Source organism: Condylura cristata, unplaced genomic scaffold (assembly GCF_000260355.1).
Source record: "Condylura cristata isolate star-nosed mole 26May11 unplaced genomic scaffold, ConCri1.0 scaffold00011, whole genome shotgun sequence".
Lineage (NCBI taxonomy): Eukaryota > Metazoa > Chordata > Mammalia > Eulipotyphla > Talpidae > Condylura > Condylura cristata.
Genome location: NW_004567112.1, coordinates 31,561,710 through 31,580,850, shown reverse-complemented (window position 1 = coordinate 31,580,850; position 19,141 = coordinate 31,561,710). Strand labels below are relative to the sequence as shown.

General features: G+C 44.1%; 1 protein-coding gene across 1 annotated transcript in view; it reads left to right on the top strand.

The window, feature by feature from the left end:
• The window catches only part of LOC105853501 (chromosome unknown open reading frame, human C15orf40), a 24,722-nt gene extending 6,322 nt beyond the window's left edge, over positions 1 to 18,400 (top strand). The window contains 3 exon segments of the mRNA XM_012723470.1: positions 18,087 to 18,213; positions 18,279 to 18,294; positions 18,297 to 18,400. Of these exon segments, the coding sequence (XP_012578924.1) occupies positions 18,087 to 18,213; positions 18,279 to 18,294; positions 18,297 to 18,400 (247 nt within the window).
• The last annotated feature ends 741 nt before the right edge of the window (positions 18,401 to 19,141 follow it).

Genomic DNA, 19,141 nt, shown 5'->3' with positions numbered 1-19,141 from the left:
AGTCAGTCAGTCGTTTTGCTGGGGCTCCCGTGTGAGTCTCATGTCTATGACCTAGGAAGTTAGGTCAACGAACTGTCCAGAAGCCTCGGTTCCACATTTCACACAATACCTGGCAGCTTGGATAATCTCCACATGCCATGGTAGGTTTCCGGCTGTCACAGGCTCACTGGCTTGCCAGCAGCACGTGGCTTCCCTAGACAGGTGTGTAGCCTCACCGGGCCCCTTTCCACCTCGCTGAACACCTGCAACACGACAGTTCTGTATTTCAGTAGACGAGGAAACAGAGGCTCAAAGGGGTTAAGGAGTTAGGGTCCCTGACCGAGGGGTGAGAATCGTCTGGGAGGGGTGTCCTGAGAGGCACATTAATAAACAAAAGACCATCACGCTACTGGCTGATCCCGTAAAAAGATCCAGATGTACAAACCGGTGCTCACCGCACGAGTTTCTAGCTGAAGGTGTCTCTCCAGCCAGGGCGAAGGGAGCAGGAGGTGGGCGGGGACCAGAGGAAGAGGCACCCGCAGCCGGATCAACCGAGCTGCGCCAGGAAGGAGACCTTCCATTTGTCCAGTAGGTGGCGCCATGCAGTCGAGTATCCGAGGAAAACGGGCTCTGACCGGGAGAAAAAAAAAAGCTGGATGAAGAAGTCTTCTTCCCAAGACCTAGGTCCCCAGAGTGAGGTTTTTGCCCACACCTGGGAAGTCTGGCATCGACACGTGAGTTTTTTGGTGAGAAAAGAAAGCTTCTGGAAAGGGTGGCCAGTGGGCAAGTGTCGATGAGAATGCTCTGCCTCTCCCAGCAACCTGCAGTTCTTTCTGGAACAGGGTGACCCCTCTCTCCCTCCAGGACATAAAAAAGGAACACTCTCCCTGGAATCCGACCCCTTCCCTAGCTGTTGGCTCATATAATTAACCCTGAAACAGTCGCACATACCAGTGCTGAAGTGAATTCAAATATCCATGATTTGCTGCATGACCTGGACAGGTTCCTTAACCTCTCTCTGTGTTTCAGAGGTTCCGCTGTAAAAGGAAGGCGGCAACAATCCATCCTCCAGGGTTCACTGCAAGGATTTAGATGATAAAAGGAAAGCACTTAGGTGCAGTGTTTGGTGCACAGTTAGTATAGCTAAGTAGTTGTCACCATCAGCTGAGCAGAGGACAGTTTTTTGTTTTTTTTTAAACTAGGTCATGTTACACTAAGATATGTCATGCAGGAGAGGCCCAATAATGGCCCCTCCAATTTAAATACAATAATAACTTGTATTTAAGTGGTTGAAAATAGACTTGTAGGAACCGCATAGCACATACTGGTGGTTGGAGGGCCAGGGGTCCTTACCACTCCTCCTTGCTTTAAAGCCACCCAGACTCAAGATTCCGGGTGCTGAGAGCTGCTGTGAGGCAGAGAAAGAGGAGCAGGGTGTGATGCTGCAGCTCATACCTGGAGGTACTGGTGGTAACCTGGAGGGGGTCTGTCTGGGTCCATGCATGAGTAATAGAAGAGACAGCTCCAGAGGAGGGCTGGCAGGTGCCGTGCTAAGAGCACAGTTAACCAGCATGGTTGGGCAACCCGAGAGCTAGTGACCAAACCCTGCGGGAGTCAGGCCCCACGTGGCAGGCCCTACGTGGCAGGCACGTGGTAGGGCAGGGAGGAGCTGGGCCCTCGGGAACCATGAAGGCTGTAACCTCCTTTGTTACCCCGACACCTGACTTGGGAGCAGCAGCAGGCTGGCACAGGGCTAGCAGCTTCTCTGGGCCTCCAGCCAGAGCAGTAGGTATCATCTGGAGGACCCACACTAGTTCAGCAGTGATCCCTTAAGTTTCGGGTCCTGAGCGGGGTTGGGAAGATCACTTCTCAGGGATGGGGCTGGGTGGAGACTTCAGGCCAGCTTGGAAGTATTTCAAAATTGTAGTAAGCCAGCCGTCTGCCTGTGCAGCCTGGCTGGACTCTGCTCCTGCCTCCTCCGCTTCCTTCCTGTTACCACCTGGCTGTTACCACCCTCACCTGCTAACTCTCAGGGCAGGTGAGGGTGGGCATCTGGCCACGCTGGGTAGACAGCACCCTCCAAAATGCTGCATTTTTTTCCTTTTTAAAAAAAGATTCAGCTCTGAGGCCCTCCCTGGTGGTGCAGCGGGTTAAAACACAGCACTAAGAAGCTTAAGCCACTTCCGCATGAATTCGATTCCCGCCTGCCCTGGAGGAGATCCACATGAGACCTCTCCTGACCTGCCCGCTGCTCCCCTCAGCAGTGTACTTCGTCCATCTGCCTGTTCTGCTCCCCACTGTGTCTCTGGTGAAACCTCTCACCCTCCGCATCTCTGGCCTGTACCCCAGTTCTGTGCGCACAAATAAATAAATCTTTAAAAAAAAATTCGGTTTTGAATTTTTTTTTTAACAATTTTATTTATTTATGCATACAGAATTGGGGTATAGGCCAGAGGTGCAGGGGCAATAAGAGGATTTACTAGAGTCAGAGTGGGGTATAGAACAGGCAGATTGATGAAGTACACTGCTGAGGGGAGCAGCGGGTAGTCAGGAGAGGTCTGCTGTGCCATGTGGGTCACCTCCTGGTGAGGGATCAAACTTTCACTGAAGTGGCTGCGGCTGGCTTGCAGTGCTTCATCCTAACCCATTGCCCCACCAGGGAGGGCCAACCTCTGCATTTTTATCTCATTTCCACAGCACCTAGAGCCAAGTTAAGGGCCTGATGGTGAAACCTGGTGGTTGAGAGTGAGGGGCTCTGGTTCAGACCGTGAACTTGGGTCACGACTCCAACTCCAAGTTGGGTGACTTTGGGCCTTCTCTGTGGCCTTCTCTGTGTCTCCACTTCCTTCCTTTAAAATGAGAACGGTAATGATGGCACCTCATGGGAGGCTGTGAGGATTACAGAGCAAGGCTTGCCACGTGAGTGGTATTCCAGTTCTCCATACTTAAGGTGCCCCAGCCTGTTGTGTAGTATTAACTTTTATCATTAAGTACATGTTTAATATGCATCATATCAAACCTACATAGTTCTAGGGACACATATATACTGTACCTCTGTGTCAGTTGTCTGCCCTTCTGGGTCAGGTGAACCTGGGCTCAGTGGGAGGGGTGATCCAGGCCATGAGAATGATTAGTAGCAGAAATGGTGGGGGTGGGAGTGATGGTCCAGGATCCTGACTCATGTAACTGTGGTGTGGTGCTTTGATAGAGTGACCCAGTTTCTTTTTTCCTTCTTCTGGCCAAGTGGATATTTGAGCTCTGACCTGCAGAAATGAGAGAGAACTGAAAGCAGAAACAGCAGCATGTCTTCATGGTTTTATTTCTAAAGGCCTTAGCCTCAAAGAAGGGGAGTTTGGAGGCGGAACATTTTGGACAGAGCATGCAGGGAGGAGATCACCCTGCGCTTAGAGGGATCTGAGGTGAGAAGCCAAAGAGCAGGGAAGAACCTGGCTGTGGGCTAGCTGCAGGCTGCCCTTGGGGCCCTCCTACCCTCACTGTGTTTTTTTCTGAGCTGCATTTCTATAGGCCCTGAGACTTCTGAGGCTATTTTTGCTGCAGAGAATCCAGGCCACCTCAGGACACTCCTTCAGAGCACACTCAGCAATGAATGGCCGTAGCAGCTGCCTGTTACAAACACCTCTTCTTCCTGAGCTGCTGGTGTGTGAAGGGTGTTATAGACTGCCCTGTTCTGGGGGAAAATAGACCCGCTCTGAACTTGCCTCTAGTGCCTGGAAGTCATTTCTATGAAGTTATTCCCTGGCCACACCAGCCACCATGGCTCCAGCAGTGGCCGAGGGTTGACCACATCATGCTTGCACACAGGTAGGGTTTGACTGTATGTCTGTGAGACCCCTGCTTTCCCCATGCGTGTCCACATCCCCTGTGTTCTGATCTCATTACTGGGACTGTTATTGAGCCCGAGGCTGTGCGAGGGGCTGGGGTCCCCATTTAGTCACCTCACTTACCCCAAGCTGACCAGAACTTGCCTCCGAAGCCCACAGGTTACTTTGTAAAGGAATGCGAAGGCAGAGGCCAGTAAAATTGTTGCAAGATTCGATTCCCGACCCCCAACCCCTGGAGTGAGGGTGCCAGGAACTGACTGTTATCTACACCAGACATCCTCAAGCAGGGGCTTATGACCATTCAGCACTAACGGCGAGTCATGTCATGGAAATTCCTCAGCCCACCAAAATGCCTTTATATACCCCGGACTTTAGAAGGCTGGGGTCCATCCCGCCCGGGTGAGACCCCTGCATCGGTACAATCTGGGGATCGGACCCTAGCCCGGTCTAGCAATAAAGGCTTGTACTTGGCTTTTGCATCAGTTCTGTGTCTCGGCATTTCTTGAACTCTAACAACTTATTGGTGCCTATAACTCAGTGCACATAATTTAACATGATTCTTTCTGGATCATTAACAGGGAAGGAAAATAATCACAGGAGACTGAACAGGAGACCAGGACCTTGGTGGGATGGAGTGAGGGTGGGGTACACCAGACCTCTGAGGGTCATGGAGGGTAGGCTATCCCCACAAAACACCCTCACTCCAGGCTGCTGAGGAGTCTCTAACACCTCAGAGGAAATCATGGAAGGTCCAGGTTGTAAACGCCCTTCCTCAAGACATTCCAGGCCATTTTCCTATTCTTTTCTCTGTGTTTCAAGAGAGCATAACTGTAATCAGTTCCTTGTTCCCCCTCCCCTCCTTTTATGTGTGTCCTTTGAACCCCAAGTGGGTATGGGGGCAGGTATGTAGTCCATGGGCCACATGGACAGAGCCAGTTGCTTGGCTCTGCCCCCTGGGGCTCTGTCCCCAGTCCAGGACAGAATCCGCATGAAAGGCCAGAGTGCTGGCACTGTGCAGACCATGCTGGTCCTAGGTCACGCAATGAGGAAGAGGATGGCATGGGGAAGACAGAAAGATATTGACAGTCAAGCCCCAGTTGGTTGCTGGGGTAACATTCAGACATGACTGGGGATCAATGCGTGGGGTTAATTTTATTTGCTTTTATTTTCTTTTTGGGAACAGCATCAGGCCTAAAAATAAGAACGGCATGAAGTGACCGAGGGCTGGTTACTGCAGCTGTGGTAGCTTCCCTGCCTGGAAGGTCCCTGGCAGAGGAGAGACAAACTGGGGTTTTGTGTCCAGTTGCAGAGGTGGGAAGTAGGGATTAGGGAAGAGCCCTGCAGAGGGAGGGGGCCCCTGCCAAGCCATTTAGTCTTTTTTGAAGCCACACGATTTGGCAACCGGGTCCCTCCAAGGAGAGAAACATCGATCGAGCTAGCTGCACCTTTGTTCACCCCTCAGCTTCTGGCCACTTTGACTTACATAAAGAGGCTCCAAGGAGCATAAATAGAGCTTCAAGGTGGGGTGCTGAGTTTCTGCTGTTGTGAAGTTCTGGGACCATAAGGGACAGGGGAGCCAGTCATTTAGGTTGTTTGAAAAAGAAATGGTTTGGATGGTGCCAGTGGTGGGAGTGAGGAGCAACAGAGATTCCTGTTAGACTTTAAAGTCATTACTAGCAGGATTTACTAAGAGATTAGATATGGTTCCTGACGAATTTTATGTATAATGTTAGAAAGATAATGTTATATAATTAGTATAACCATTATCATATAATGAGAACTATATAATATGAATATATAATTTATTCAAACAGTATCCTATTCCATTCATGTTATTGCACTTTGTATTTTACAAACTATTTTCCTGTATCAGTTCACTGAATCTTTAAATTCCCTACACTTTGAGTAAGACTATTGTTTGAATTTTCAAGGTGAGGAAGTCAAAGCTCAGAAAGAAGAAATGCTGCCCCAAGATAAATTACTAAATTTTTTTGTATCTTTTGTGACCTGGGTCCTTTTTGTATTGTGGTGTCAATATTCTGACTTGAAACCACGTTTGCCTGTGATAGTTTTCTCACTAGTCTCTGCACTAAATGGTGAATTTTCTGAGCTCTTGAGTCCTGCCTCATCATCTTTGTACACAGGGCCAGAATCCCATGCAGGATCTCGCTGCTCATCAGACAAGGGGGCTCAGTAGTTCCCCCAGGGCTGCAGGGAACACTGAGGGTGAGTCCAGAGTAAGGGGGAGACCTACGGTCAGTATCTGCATCTCTGGCGTGACTTGTCACACCACACGGGGGAATTTGAGAGCCTGGAATATGAAAATTCCAGGGTCCCTTTAGATTTGGGCATCAGTATTAACTATCTAGATGATGGATAACAGAAGCCACCCCAGTAGGTGGCTCAGGAAGAGTTGGGCAGGAGGTTTCTAACTTCCACCTTGACTCTACTTTGTAAGATCATGGTGCTGACCCCAGGGGGAAGCCATTCTTTGTCTGCCTGCTGATGGCCCTTTGTTCACTGTATGCCCTTCAGAAATGTGAATGAAATATATACAGAACAGTACAGCCCATGCAGCAACGGGTACTCCTTGCTCCTCTCAGGGCCTCCTAATTGCCACACTGCAGTGGCGTTGCAGGCTCTCTGGGGGCCTTCTCCTGAATTTGCAGCTACCTGGAAGGGTCTTCTCATTGGCTGAGTCTGCAGCTATGAGTGCTTGGCTGTCCCTCTCATCCCCTTATGCAGTCAGGAGATAGGGCATTATATACGAGCTCCTCTGTCATTTATTGATGGTAGAAAGGAAAAGGAGACTTTCTGGGGAGATAAAGCCCACACGGGGAAAAAGCACTTGAGGCTGGCAGTCTGCACTGGTGAGAACCAGGGGGCATGGGTATGAAGCCACGTGGTCTATTTCCTCAGTAAAACAGAAGCAGGGACTTCCCAGGAGTCACCAGTGGCCATCTCCAAGGGACCTGGACTCAAGACTCTCTGGAATCTGGATCTTTGTAATGTCTTTCTAGAAGCTGAGTCTTCCTAGTTTCTAGAATCTGGATCTTTGTAATTTTTTCTAGAATCTGGGTCTTTGTAATTTCTCTGTATATATAGGTCGAAGTCCTAAGTCCTTAACGCTTCCTCCTTTCCCTGCCCCCCCTTATTCCTACCCCCAATACCTTAGTCTTATAATTAGATTTTTCTCTCTCAGTTTTGACTGAGAAACCAAATTTTTTTTTTAAGATTTATTTATTTATTCACACAGAACTGGGGTACAAGCCAGAGATGCAGAGGGTGAGAGGATTCACCAGAGACAGAGTGGGGAGCAGAACAGGTAGATCAATGAAGTACACTGCTGAGGGGAGCAGCGGGCGGGCCAGGAGAGGTCTGCTGCGCCATGTGGATCTCCTCCGGGGCAGGCGGGGATTGAACTCATGCGGAAATGGCTTAAGCTTCTTAATGCTGTGCTTTAACCCGCTGTGCCACAAGGGAGGGCCGAGAAACCAAATTTTGGTATGCTTCCATCATGGAAAAATTCTAAAACAAATGATCAACAGTTGCAGTTAGCGCATTAGTTATTTGTTTCTAGTTTGCAGTAATGTAAGGAAGTTGAACTAAAAAGTAAATCAACTAGATGCCTATGATCATTGTTTAACTCAACTAACTGGGTATTTTTATTTTTAATAGTGAGATTTTCTTGATGAGAGAGGAGTGCATTCACTTACAGTCCAGCACAGGCTCTCTGCCTGGCTTGTTAGAGCCACATTTTGAACAGCTGTGATTTAGTTACTCTACCTCTTTGATGGTGGTAACCGGGTTAGGAAATATAAGTATATACACATATCCATATGTGTATACATACATGTATATATTTTGTGTGTGTGTGTACATACATATATTTTAAGAGAGGAGCATCTTCTGATAGGTGAGAGTGGAGCATAAAACCTTTTGTAAATAGATAGCATATAAAGCCCTGAGGCAATTACCATTAATTTATGGGAAATTTTTGAGTAGTCCCAGACCCCCCAAATATTCTACCACCTCATACCAAATTTCACATAAAACCTAAAATAACCCTCACAGTAAAAACATGGGTGGTATGATAAAGGCACAGCTTGCACAAAAAGTTCTGAGGAAGGAGCTTGTGGTGGCCACTCCCAAGATGACACCCCCAAAAGATGCTGCGGTTACCTGTGTTTTCTACTTGTACTCAAAAAGCAAAAATCCTCTTTGAATTTCTCTCAGTGAGTGACAACAGGCTGTAGCACAAGTCTTTTGTACAGTAAAGTGGCCTAAGGTGAATTTACGAAAAGCTGGAGACACCTTGAACTCTGTTTGCTTAGTAAGAATCTCACTGAGAAATCTAAGGAGTGAAAGAAGGGCTTACTTCCTGCCGATGGGCCAGCTGAAAGGGATGTGTCTGGGTTGACACTTGTCCTGGAATTTATGAGGCCAAGGCTGCCTGCATGTTCAGCACTAGCAGATGAAGCCTCTTGAGGGAGCTGCCCAGCTCTTCACTCCTGTGCTGTAGGGCCTTTCCTGCAGAGAAAAGGCCTCAAGGGAGACTATGGGATTCCTGAGATGTAGAGAAAAGACTGAGCTATTCAACAGAGCAGAGATGTATCCAGCCCAGGAGGCAGCAGGGGGAAGATACCTACAGAGGATTCTCCAAAGAACTTACCAATACTCTCCATTAAAGAAAAGGTCTTTAAACACTAATCGGGTGCAGAGAGTAGACAAGAGTGAGCATCACTGTTACTCAAGTGACAGTTTTTTCTGCTCTCTTGACTTCTCAATGAACCAACCCTGAGGGCTCAGGGATCAGAAATGGCAGCCAGATAAAGGTGAATGGGAGATAATTAAAACAATGGCTGGGAGTTGGTTGTTGAAGGTGAGCATGGTGTTATCCCACTATCTATGTGTGCTCAGAAGTTTCCATATTTAAAAATTGAAAGAAGTTAAAAGAAACAGCATTTAGCAAGTAGGAGAGGAGGTGAGCAAGAAGAGAGGGTAAGTCTTATTTTCAAATTAAGATTTTAGTGTTGATTATTATATAGAGCCAGACCTTCTAAGTTCATAATCAAGACTGAGCTTTGTGACTTCAAGTGACGACAGGACTTTATAATAACCAGAAATGGCCAGAAAAGTCCTGGGAAATTAATCCTAGGGACAGATGAAAAAAACTAATCCTACTGAGCAAACTTAAAGGGCATTATACAATTTTAGTGAGGAGAAAGCAATCACCATTTTATAGTGTGGTCTTGATTTAGATTCGGAAAGAGTATGCTCTTAGAACCCTGTGTTGTGCCAGGTTTCAAGTTTCCCAAAGACCACCAAGGAGCTGATTCTGATGCAAAGCACACGAAGGTCTTTATTGCAAGCTTGAGCCTGGGCTCCCAACCTGTGCAGTGGCCGAAGTTGAGAGCCCTGAGCTCAGGGAAGGCGAGGTTTTTATTACAGGACAGGGGAGTTTCAGCTCAGCAGTGCATTGATTGGTGGACATTGAACAAAGTTATCTTGTCTTAACCCGGTTGGTCTATGCATGTAAGATGTGACCTTCACTACTCGGCCCCCATACCTTAGGACTTCTGGTGTTTTCCTGATATGTACTGGTTACTTGCCTATTTGCTAACTGACTGTTGCTAGGGGATGAGCAAGATTAAGACATTCAACAAGGCCTTGGCGCCTTGTTGATAATTGAACTTAGGCCTGACTGGTTCAGAAGCATTCTGAAGCCTGTCATGGTGTCAGTTTGGTCTTTCACCTGCTAGTTGAGCAACTTTGGGTCTTGTTTTATCACCTGTTCCATGCCTCTGATGATGCCTGCCTGAAATGTCCCCATCAGCTGAAACACACAAAGTTCTTATATACCAAGTTATAGAAATTATCGTTAATCTAATTATGATATTACTGTGTTAAAGTAGCAATTATATAGCCATGGAATCAGTATCAAATATTTATTGAGAGCTTGCTGTGTTGAAGCACTAAGATGAGTCCGCAGGTGGTGGAGGGATGTTGGCTGGCAGGTGAGAGGGAGGGAGATGCTGTGTCTCAGGGGACTAAGAGTAAAGCTCAGACATATCAAGGGTCTGTAGCTCACCTTGAGACTGACTCATGCAGAAATTCAGGTTGTGTGCTTGGTTCTTGTCCACCTCTTGGGAGGGAAAGAAGGCTGAGGCCCAGGTCTGTGAGAGGAATATCTTGCCTGGATCTAAGAGAGATTATTCACCACCCCCTCTGGGCAGCGACTGATCTGTTCTAAGTGACTTCGTGACCTTAGATGTGTCACTACTATCCTGAACCTCAATTTCTACATCTTTAAAATTTAATGAGTATTGTGAAAGTTCCTTGGGTACTAATCATTAAATGCTGATGTCCTTAATCAAATTTTTATTCTTTGTTATTTTTTGTCAGCTGCATCTGTAAAATTTTACAAGGGTATTTATATTTTAAATTCAAACTGTACTTGTCTCAAACTTTATTCATAGATTTTGCTTTGGTTGCTATGTTATTGGGCACTAAGTACATATAATTCCATCACAGATTACATGTTTTATGATAATGCTAACTACCTTATGAAATGCTTTTGACCTTAAATTGAGACTGGCTTGATATTGAGGTTATTACTGATGATGTTGCTTGTCTGTTAATTTTCATTTGCTGATATTATTTTTGTCTCACTTATTTTTGACATATGTCATTTTAGGCATCTTTCTGGTGAATAATATATAATATGCTGTTTTAAACACATTTTAATTATTTATCTGGAAAGTCTGAATGATACATGCATTTATTCCTTTCAACATATTAAAAGCTTAGCATCTATTTCACTTGATTTTTTTCCTCTTTCCCTAATCTTTCTTTTTGTTGGTTAGACTGAATGTATTTTTATTCGCCTGTTTCCTTTAATTTGGAAGATTCTGACATATCTTTTTATTCTCTAATGCTGTCCCCTTTTATTTTCTAAAAGAAATAGCAAGCACATTCTCTTTCTCTTCCTCCTTTTATTTCCAACAACTTAGTTTATTTTAGCCACAATAATCGAACATTTCAGTTCTATATAAAATTTCACATACTGCATGTCTGTTTCCTGATCCCTCTTAGGAAAGGGCGGCCAGACAGCTTGCCCCAGAGACTGCTTGTCCTGAGCCTCTGGAAGTAAACAGGGGCTTGTTTTCATAAAGACCACCTCCAATTTACAGACTAAAGCCCATCATTAAATTTATAAAGTTAAAATTAATTTTTCTTGAATATTAGAGAAGAAACTGAAAGAAGAGTTGGCTTTATTTTTTCACTTAAAAAAAAAAAAAAAGATTTGGGCCCTCCCTAGTGGCACAGCAGGTTAAAGCACAGCACTGAGAAGCTTAAGCCACTTCCACATGAGTTCGATTCCCGCCTGCCCTGGAGGAGATCCACATGGCGAGGCAGACCTCTCCTGACCCGCCCGCTGCTCCCCTCAGCAGTGTGCTTCATTAGTCTGCCTGTTCTGCTCCCCACTCTGTCTCTGGTGAATCCTCTCACCCTCTGCATCTCTAGCCTGCACCCCAATTCTGTACGAATAAATAAATAAATCTTTAAAAAAAAAAGATTTATTTATTGATGCATACAAGAGCTAGGGTGTAGGCCAGAGGTGTGTGTTTGGGGAAGGGGGTGGGAGGATCCACCAGAGACAGAATGGGGAGCAGAAAAGGTGGATTGATTGAAATACACTGCTAAGGGAAGCAGCAAGTGAGACAGGAGAAGTCTGCTGTGTTGGTGGGCCAGCTCCCTGGCCTGGGATCAAACTCATGCTTCAGTGGCTGCCCGATAGTTTCATAGTACTGAGATTTAACCCTTGTGCCACCAGGAAGGCCCAAAGAGTTAATTATAAGTAATGGTTATACACGGCATCACTTTCTTCTCAAAAGATCCTTCCAAAGTTTAAGAAAGAGCTTCTAAAATGTTAACATGTGGGAGTTACTTTTTGAATTAGATCATTTAAAAGTGTAGATACTTCATCAAGCAACTTGATATAAGGGATTGAAAGATGTGGCACTTTTTAAATTTTGTCTATTTCCATTTTCTTCATGTCTTTATTTTATTATATATTATTACTTTTACTTAGTTAAGGTTTATACTATTTGCACTTGGTCTGTAAATCTTACTTTTAGTCCTATATCTAGATGGATTAAATGATCACTACTAATCTTTTACCATAGTTTTCTGTATCTGATTTTTAATTTTGATTATTCCTTGGCATTAAATCCATTATCAAGTAATTTTTACAAGAAAGGCTCAGAGTAATATGTATTCAACATTGCCTAACAATGATTACTGCCTAACAGTGATTAGGCAGTAATCATTGTTAAATGCTATTTAATAATATTAATAGAATAATGGAATAATGATAATAGTACCTTTTAGTCTATTGAGAACATTTTACTTATTCATCTACTATTTAATTGTTTTCATCTTTTAAATTCCTGTTCCTTTGTTCTTCACAGAACAAAATCAATACGTCTTTGTTTTTTTTTAAAAATATGTTTACAGAAGCATTTCATTTCTCATCTGCCTTTTTATTTTGGTTTCTTTCACAATGCAGAAATTTTAATTGTATGTAATTATATCTGATGATCTATTCTTTGTGATTTCTCTTATTACTTCTAAATTTACATACTTGATACTCAATTTTATATCTTATTTTTCTATAATTGAAATTTAATATCCAAATACGTGGCTCTGCGATTCATTTAGAAGTTTATTTAGTTTATGGTTTAAGAAGAAACTTAACTCAAAGTTAATTTTCCCCCAGATTCATAGCCAAAAAAATTTTTGTACACACACTTCCTCTTTCCTACTGTCTTTTTGTTTTTCAGTTGCCTCCTTCCGTACATTGTCTCTTACTTTTGTGATATAAGACTTACCCCTTTCTCTGTAATTCATATGATTGTCTCATTCAGATAATTCTTTGGAGTTTTTCTCCAAGAATTTCCAGTGTCTCAATGAAGTCTTTGTAACACAGTGCAAAAATTCTGTCTCAGGCTCTCCCTGGTGGCACAATATATTAAAGCACCGCACTATGAGGCTCGCCGAAGCTCCTGCAGCATGAGTTCGATTCCCGGCCAGGGAGCTGACCCACATGGCGCGGCAGACCTCTCCTGACCTACCCACTGCTCCCCTCAGCAGTGTGTTTCAGCATATCTGCTTGTTCTGCTCCCCACTCTGTCTCTGATGAATCCTCTCACCTAGCACACCTCTTGCCTGTACCCCAGTTCTGTAAGCATAAATAATAAATCTTTAAAAAAAATTCGGTCTCATCTCTTATTTTCCCAGCTTAAACTTAGTGCAGATCAAACTGTTTCTCTCCATGTTTAGCCAAGAACTCTGGAAATAGCTCTGCTTAAAAATTGTCTATGTGTGGCACCCATCTTACATTCACAATAAACTTGGGAGGCCTCTTGACCCCAATTTGCAAACAGATTTGCTCTCCTGCTCTATGAATGAACTTCTCACTCTAGAGGACTTAAGCATCTTCAGAATGGATAGGCTCACAAAGGGGTTCTCCAGTGTCACACTAGGGTAGTGAAGGGAGCTGTGCACACACTTGTCAAACCAAGAGTCATTCTGGTTGGTATAAGTAGGCAGACACACTCTTTGAACCTCTGTCACATCACTTCATGGTTTGCTTTGTGCATATATTATTGTAGGTTCATCTCCCCCTAAGTACTAGGACTAGCTGGAGGGAAAGAAACATCTTGAATTCTGCATGTCCAGTGCACAGTATAGAATCGGTCATGCAGTGGGTGATTAACTTTCTGCAACCCCACCCTTTCTCCCAAACTAACCTATTGATCAACTGACCAACTGATCTGTTGTCACACAATAAAACAGAAGTGTGAGGAGTGACAGACCTCTCCTGACCCGCTCACTGCTCCCCTCAGCAGTGTACTTCGTCAGTCTGCCTGTTCTGCTCCCCACTCTGTCTCTGGTGAATCTTCTCACTGGCCTTGTGCCTCTGGCCTATATCCCAGTTCTGTATGCACAAATAAATAAATCTTAAAAAAACAAACAAAACAAACAAACCAAAAAAAACAAACCAGAAGTGTGAAACAATGGTCAAAGCAGGTCCTGAATGTACCTAAATGGGCTGTGTTTATATATAGTCAAGCTCTTTCAGTTGCAGGATCTAGATTTGGTGTAAATTCCAGAGATGAATCTAAGTTCCTTCCTTGAGGAACTCAGAATTCCTGGGGGTAGATGCAACATTTGCTTAAATATAGTCATTACAGGACATTGACTGGCACTACACAAGCTGTGTACTGAGACAGAAGAAAGGAAGGGCAGAATAATCTTTTCCTCCTATTAACTTTTGGGGATAAGAAACACCATAATTTTGGCCTTACTGAAGGTTGCCCCATGATTAATATTCCCATCTATGAAGCAATTAAAGAATTATTATCTGGGGACATTGTGACAAAAGGAATTATACCAAACCAGCTCTGTGCAGGCAGAATAAGGCTCAGCTTTGAGTACTGAAAATTAAATCTATTTAGACTAAAGGCTTACATTTTGTCCTTAACTTTTGCTCTGGTGCTGTGTAAGAACCATTGAGTGGATAAGTAATAAATTATCTAGGACTACTTAGCAAATACAATCTATGGTGCTAAATGGAATACATTATAATCATGGTGTGATAATCAGAATAATAATAATTTAACATGTGTAGTAGACTCCAAGGGGTAACAATCTGTTTTAGTTCTGTTAAAACACTTGCATTTTGAGATATAAAACCGTACCTTTCAGTCTTATAGGAAGCATTTAATTATTTCCCACTATTGTTGAATAGTGGGGAAATCATCTTGCTTCAGTGCTGTAATTGTATTGCATTCACAAGTGCATCTAATTGTAAACATTTTATCAGAATATTTTGCAAACCTGGTTGTTTTTTTAAAGACGCTAAGTGAAAACTCTTACCACGCCTGGAAAGCAATTTTAAAAGAACCATACATGACAGCTCAGAAGTAGGTAAGTCTCCCTATCTATAAATCCAGAGCACTACAGAGAAGAGAGATACTCTCTTCACTTAGGGGAATATAGTAGCCCAGAGAGCAGATTGTCCTGCCAAGCAGGGGTAGGACTGGAACAGAACTTGTGCTTTCTTTCTTTTTTTTTTTTTTAAGATTTATTTATTTATTCATACAGAACTGGGGTATACAGGCCAGAGATGCGAGGGTGAGAGGATTCACCAGGGACAGAGTGGGGAGCAGAACAGGCAGATCGACAAAGTACACTGCTGAGGGGAGCAGCGGGCGGGTCAGGAGAGGTCTGCCGTGCCATGTGGTCACCTCCGGGGCAGGCTGGGATCAAACTCATGCAGAAGTGACTTAAGCTTCTTAGTGCTGTACTTTAACCCGCTGAGCCACCAGGGAGGGCCCAGAACTTGTGCTTTCTTACCTCTCTCTCGTGTTTGGGAACATAGGTGGCTTTGCCCTTAGAGGACATTTTTATGGAGGGATGGAGACTGAGGGGCCATGTCATGGGCTGAGCCTGAGAGAGTAAGTGGCATCAGGATTGGCCCACTCCTGCTCCTCTCCTCTGTGGCCTGGCTCAAAGCTGACTCCTTCTTCTGTAGGAGCAGGACATCTGCCTAGCATCTCTCCACTCCCTTAGAGATGCTGCTTTTCTGAAAGGGCCAAGGACTCTCAAGAAGAGGCTTGGATGTTACAGTGGGCCTAGTTAGGACAGGCTCATTTACCAGAACCTACTTCAATTTAATAAATACTTATTTTGACCTACCAGATGGAGGCTCTACTTTAGAAGTTGGAAATGATGAATGAAATAAGAAACTCCTGTCAAAGAGCTTTCAATTTAGAGTAGAGACAGGCCAGGTGGAGTAATGAGGAAAGGGTTTTTTCTAAGTTTTTGTATTGTAGGTATCCTCAAGAATGATAGGAATCTTATTCTAGATTTTAGATAAAAAGCTTCTTTGCTTTGAATTTCTGAATTCAAAGGTCACTGTGTAGTGACTTTTTTTTTTTTAAAGATTTATTTATGTATGCATATAGAACTGGGGTGCAGACCAGAGGTGCAGGGGTGGTGAGAGGATTCACCAGAGATAGAGTGGGGAGCAGAACAGGCAGATGGACAAAGTACACTGCTGAGGGGAGCAGCAGGCGGTCAGGAGAGGTCTGCCACGCCATGTGGGTCACCTCCCTGGCCTCGAATCCAACTCATGTTGCAGTGGCTTTGGAAAGCTTCATAATGGTGAGCTTTAACCTGCTGTACCACCAGGGAGAGAGGCCTGTGTAGTGACATTCTACTCATTCCTCTAGTCCAGTAATCTCAAAATTCTTGCTAGTCTACACTTGGCATTTCTCATAGGCTTTTTCAAAATTTCCCACATGATTAATGTTACTTTTAAAAATCTCCACTTTGGCTATGTGTGAGGTAGATGCTACACAGCTGTAGCTGTCAGTGGGTCACGCTGTGTGATAAATTAGCCAAAATGGAGCTCTGGAAACGTTATCACTTGTCTCCATTAGCTCAGGAGCTGTGGATGAGTCTCTCCCTGCTTCGTGGTTGCTACAAATTATACTCTAGATAAACAACAGGACCAAGAATTTTTCCACTCAAATTCTCAGTGGCTCGAGAGATGGCAGGGAGCCACAGAACTCCTCAGGGAGGACTGATTCTCCTCTACAGCACTCAGCTGACATGGACCTGAAATCCTTTTTTTTTGGCTACAGGTTTCTATTTTTCCTTTTGTTGCCACTGTTCATATTACGTGTCTCTCTTTTTCTAGGAGGTAACTGTCTCTATTATTTTCTTGGGAAATACTGGATTATCCCAAGACGAGACATGGCATATGGCTTTCTGACTGTATGGTCCTTATTCCCTTGTCCAAATGAGTCTGACTCAGTGCCATGGCAGATCTGATTGTGAGGCAGGGCAACCTCTCCTTAAGGATTGCCTGAATTTATTTCTGTGGGGTTTTTTTGTTTGTTTTTTTAAATCAGCATTCTGTGTTTTCACGCCCTATTATTTACAGCCATTCTCTAAACAAGGGATCGAGGAAAATGATTAAGTTTTCTCTTTACTAAACTACAATTAAAGCTTCTCCTCTTGGATGAGGTGTCCTGGATGCGTTGGGTAGATTTGGTGGTTACTATGTTCTTTGGTCATGATATCTAGGGTTGGTCTTATAGATGGCCTACCATAGTGTTTGTGAGTAGATGGTTAAAATATGGATGGTTATTTATTTTTGTGTGTGTGTTTTCCTTTTATTTTATTTTATTTTATTTATTACAAAGTTTATTTTTTACATCATTTTGCACATTTTTTTTTCCATCTCGATTGTAATCCCCGCGGGTTTCCCATCACCAAATCACCCCTGTGCCACCACCATAGTCCTGTGCATTTCCCTCCCTTCCCCCCCCCCCATTTTTGATCCCATTCCCCACTCCACCCCCACAGAATGTCTCTGGTCTATGGTTGTTCATTATTTTTGTTATTTTTTCGCCTGGTCCATTATACTCCTGCTATGAGTGAAACCATCCGGTATTTTTCTTTCTCTTTCTGGCTTATCTCACTAAGCATGACCTTTTCCAGCTCCATCCAAGTTGCTGCAAAAGACTGGATGGTTATTTTTGCCAGTGTTAGTTCGCAATTAAGTAGAAAGACCAATTGTTGTCGTTGGATAGGCCGCCTCTGAGGGGAGTGGCTACCTTCTGCTGACCTGGGTGGTCACTGCACGCACAGGCCTGTTTCCTCACCACTGGAGTTTGGGTTGGCAGACTTTGACTTTCTTCAGCGTGTGGTATTGGATGTCAGTAACACATCTGTATTTCTGTTTCCATCGATACAATGCTGGTCAATCTGCCTCTGTTCCTGGAACAACTTTATGACCTCCTGAACTGATTTCTCTGCTTCCCTCACTGAGCTCTTCTGTCCATTCTCCACTCTACACCTGACATTCTGTAAGTTTTCCTTCCCTTGCTCGTGGCTTCTTCCCTGCTTTAGGCCCTTAGTTCTTGTACTTCCCTCGGGCTGGAGTGTTCTTCATATGTTTAGAACTAACTTCTTTAGATTTACTCTGTTCTTCCTTCTTCAAATCTTTTAGGACCTTTATTGTCATACCCTGAAGAGCCTGGGGGACTTCACAGCTTGGTACAGGCTGGGCCTGGAGCTATGGTGCTGGGGCTTCCCCACCTATTTCTTTTCAGGCTCCAAGATGCTCAGGAAGTGGGTGTGATGAGCAAGGCCAGTGGGAAGGGTGAAACCAGAGCAATGAATCAGAGACCCACTTCCTTCAGCAGGGCCCATGGAAGTGGATCTTAAAGGGTGAGTATCTACAGCCAAATCAGGTTCCAAGCAAAATGCTGTTACAGATGTGACAGCAGAGGCCACAGTGGCAGGGGGCCTAGTCAGCTTCTCTGTGGGAAGGCATGGCTAAGGTGAGCTCTATCTTATCTCTCCAACAGCTGAGAGCTCAGGAAGAGAGATGTGGTTTGCATCAGTGTGGTAAATCTGACAAAATGGAGGCCAACATGCCCTCCACAGCACCAGAAGAGTTCTTAGAGAAATTAAAAAAGCAAGTTGAAAAGGAATAAAAGCAAGAAATGAAAAATACATCTTTGAGGAGCTTTTTTTGTTGCAAAGGATGAAGAGGCTGTTAAACAGGAAAACGCATTTAAATGTGCTGAAGAGCATGAGAAAAAATATGTAGATATGTACATTTAAATAAGAACAGGACTCAAAAAAGTAGAAACTTTGAAAGTATTATATATTGAATAGAGGTTCCATAATCTCCTTTCCCTCCCAAACTGCATTACAGAGAACCAGACACCAGAAAAGATACTTAAGATGACCTGACTTCACCCCTTTCATTTTTTTTCCTTCTTTACCCCTTTCATTTTGTGATAAAGCCTCTGACTTCCAGATATTGAGAGAATCTCTAGGGTGACACCATGGAAGAGTACACATAGAACCCAGCCCCTGGCTTTCTAGTTGGGTGCTGTTTATCCTGCCACTTAATTGTAGATTAAAATGATTATATTTGCATAATACTTCTAGAATTCTGGAGACTGCTTTCTCATCTACTTTATAACTGACAAAGGAAGACCTATCATATTGTTTTGTAGTTTTACTTTACTTAAAAAAATGCTTTCCTAGGCCCTCCCTGGTGGTGCAGCGGGTTAAAGCACAGCACTGAGAATCTAAAGCCGCTTCTGCATGAGTTCGATTCCCGCCTGCCCTGGAGATGACCACATGGTGTGGCAGACCTCTCCTGACCCGCCCGCTGCTCCCCTCAGCAGTGTACTTCATCGATCTGCCTGTTCTGTTCCCACTCT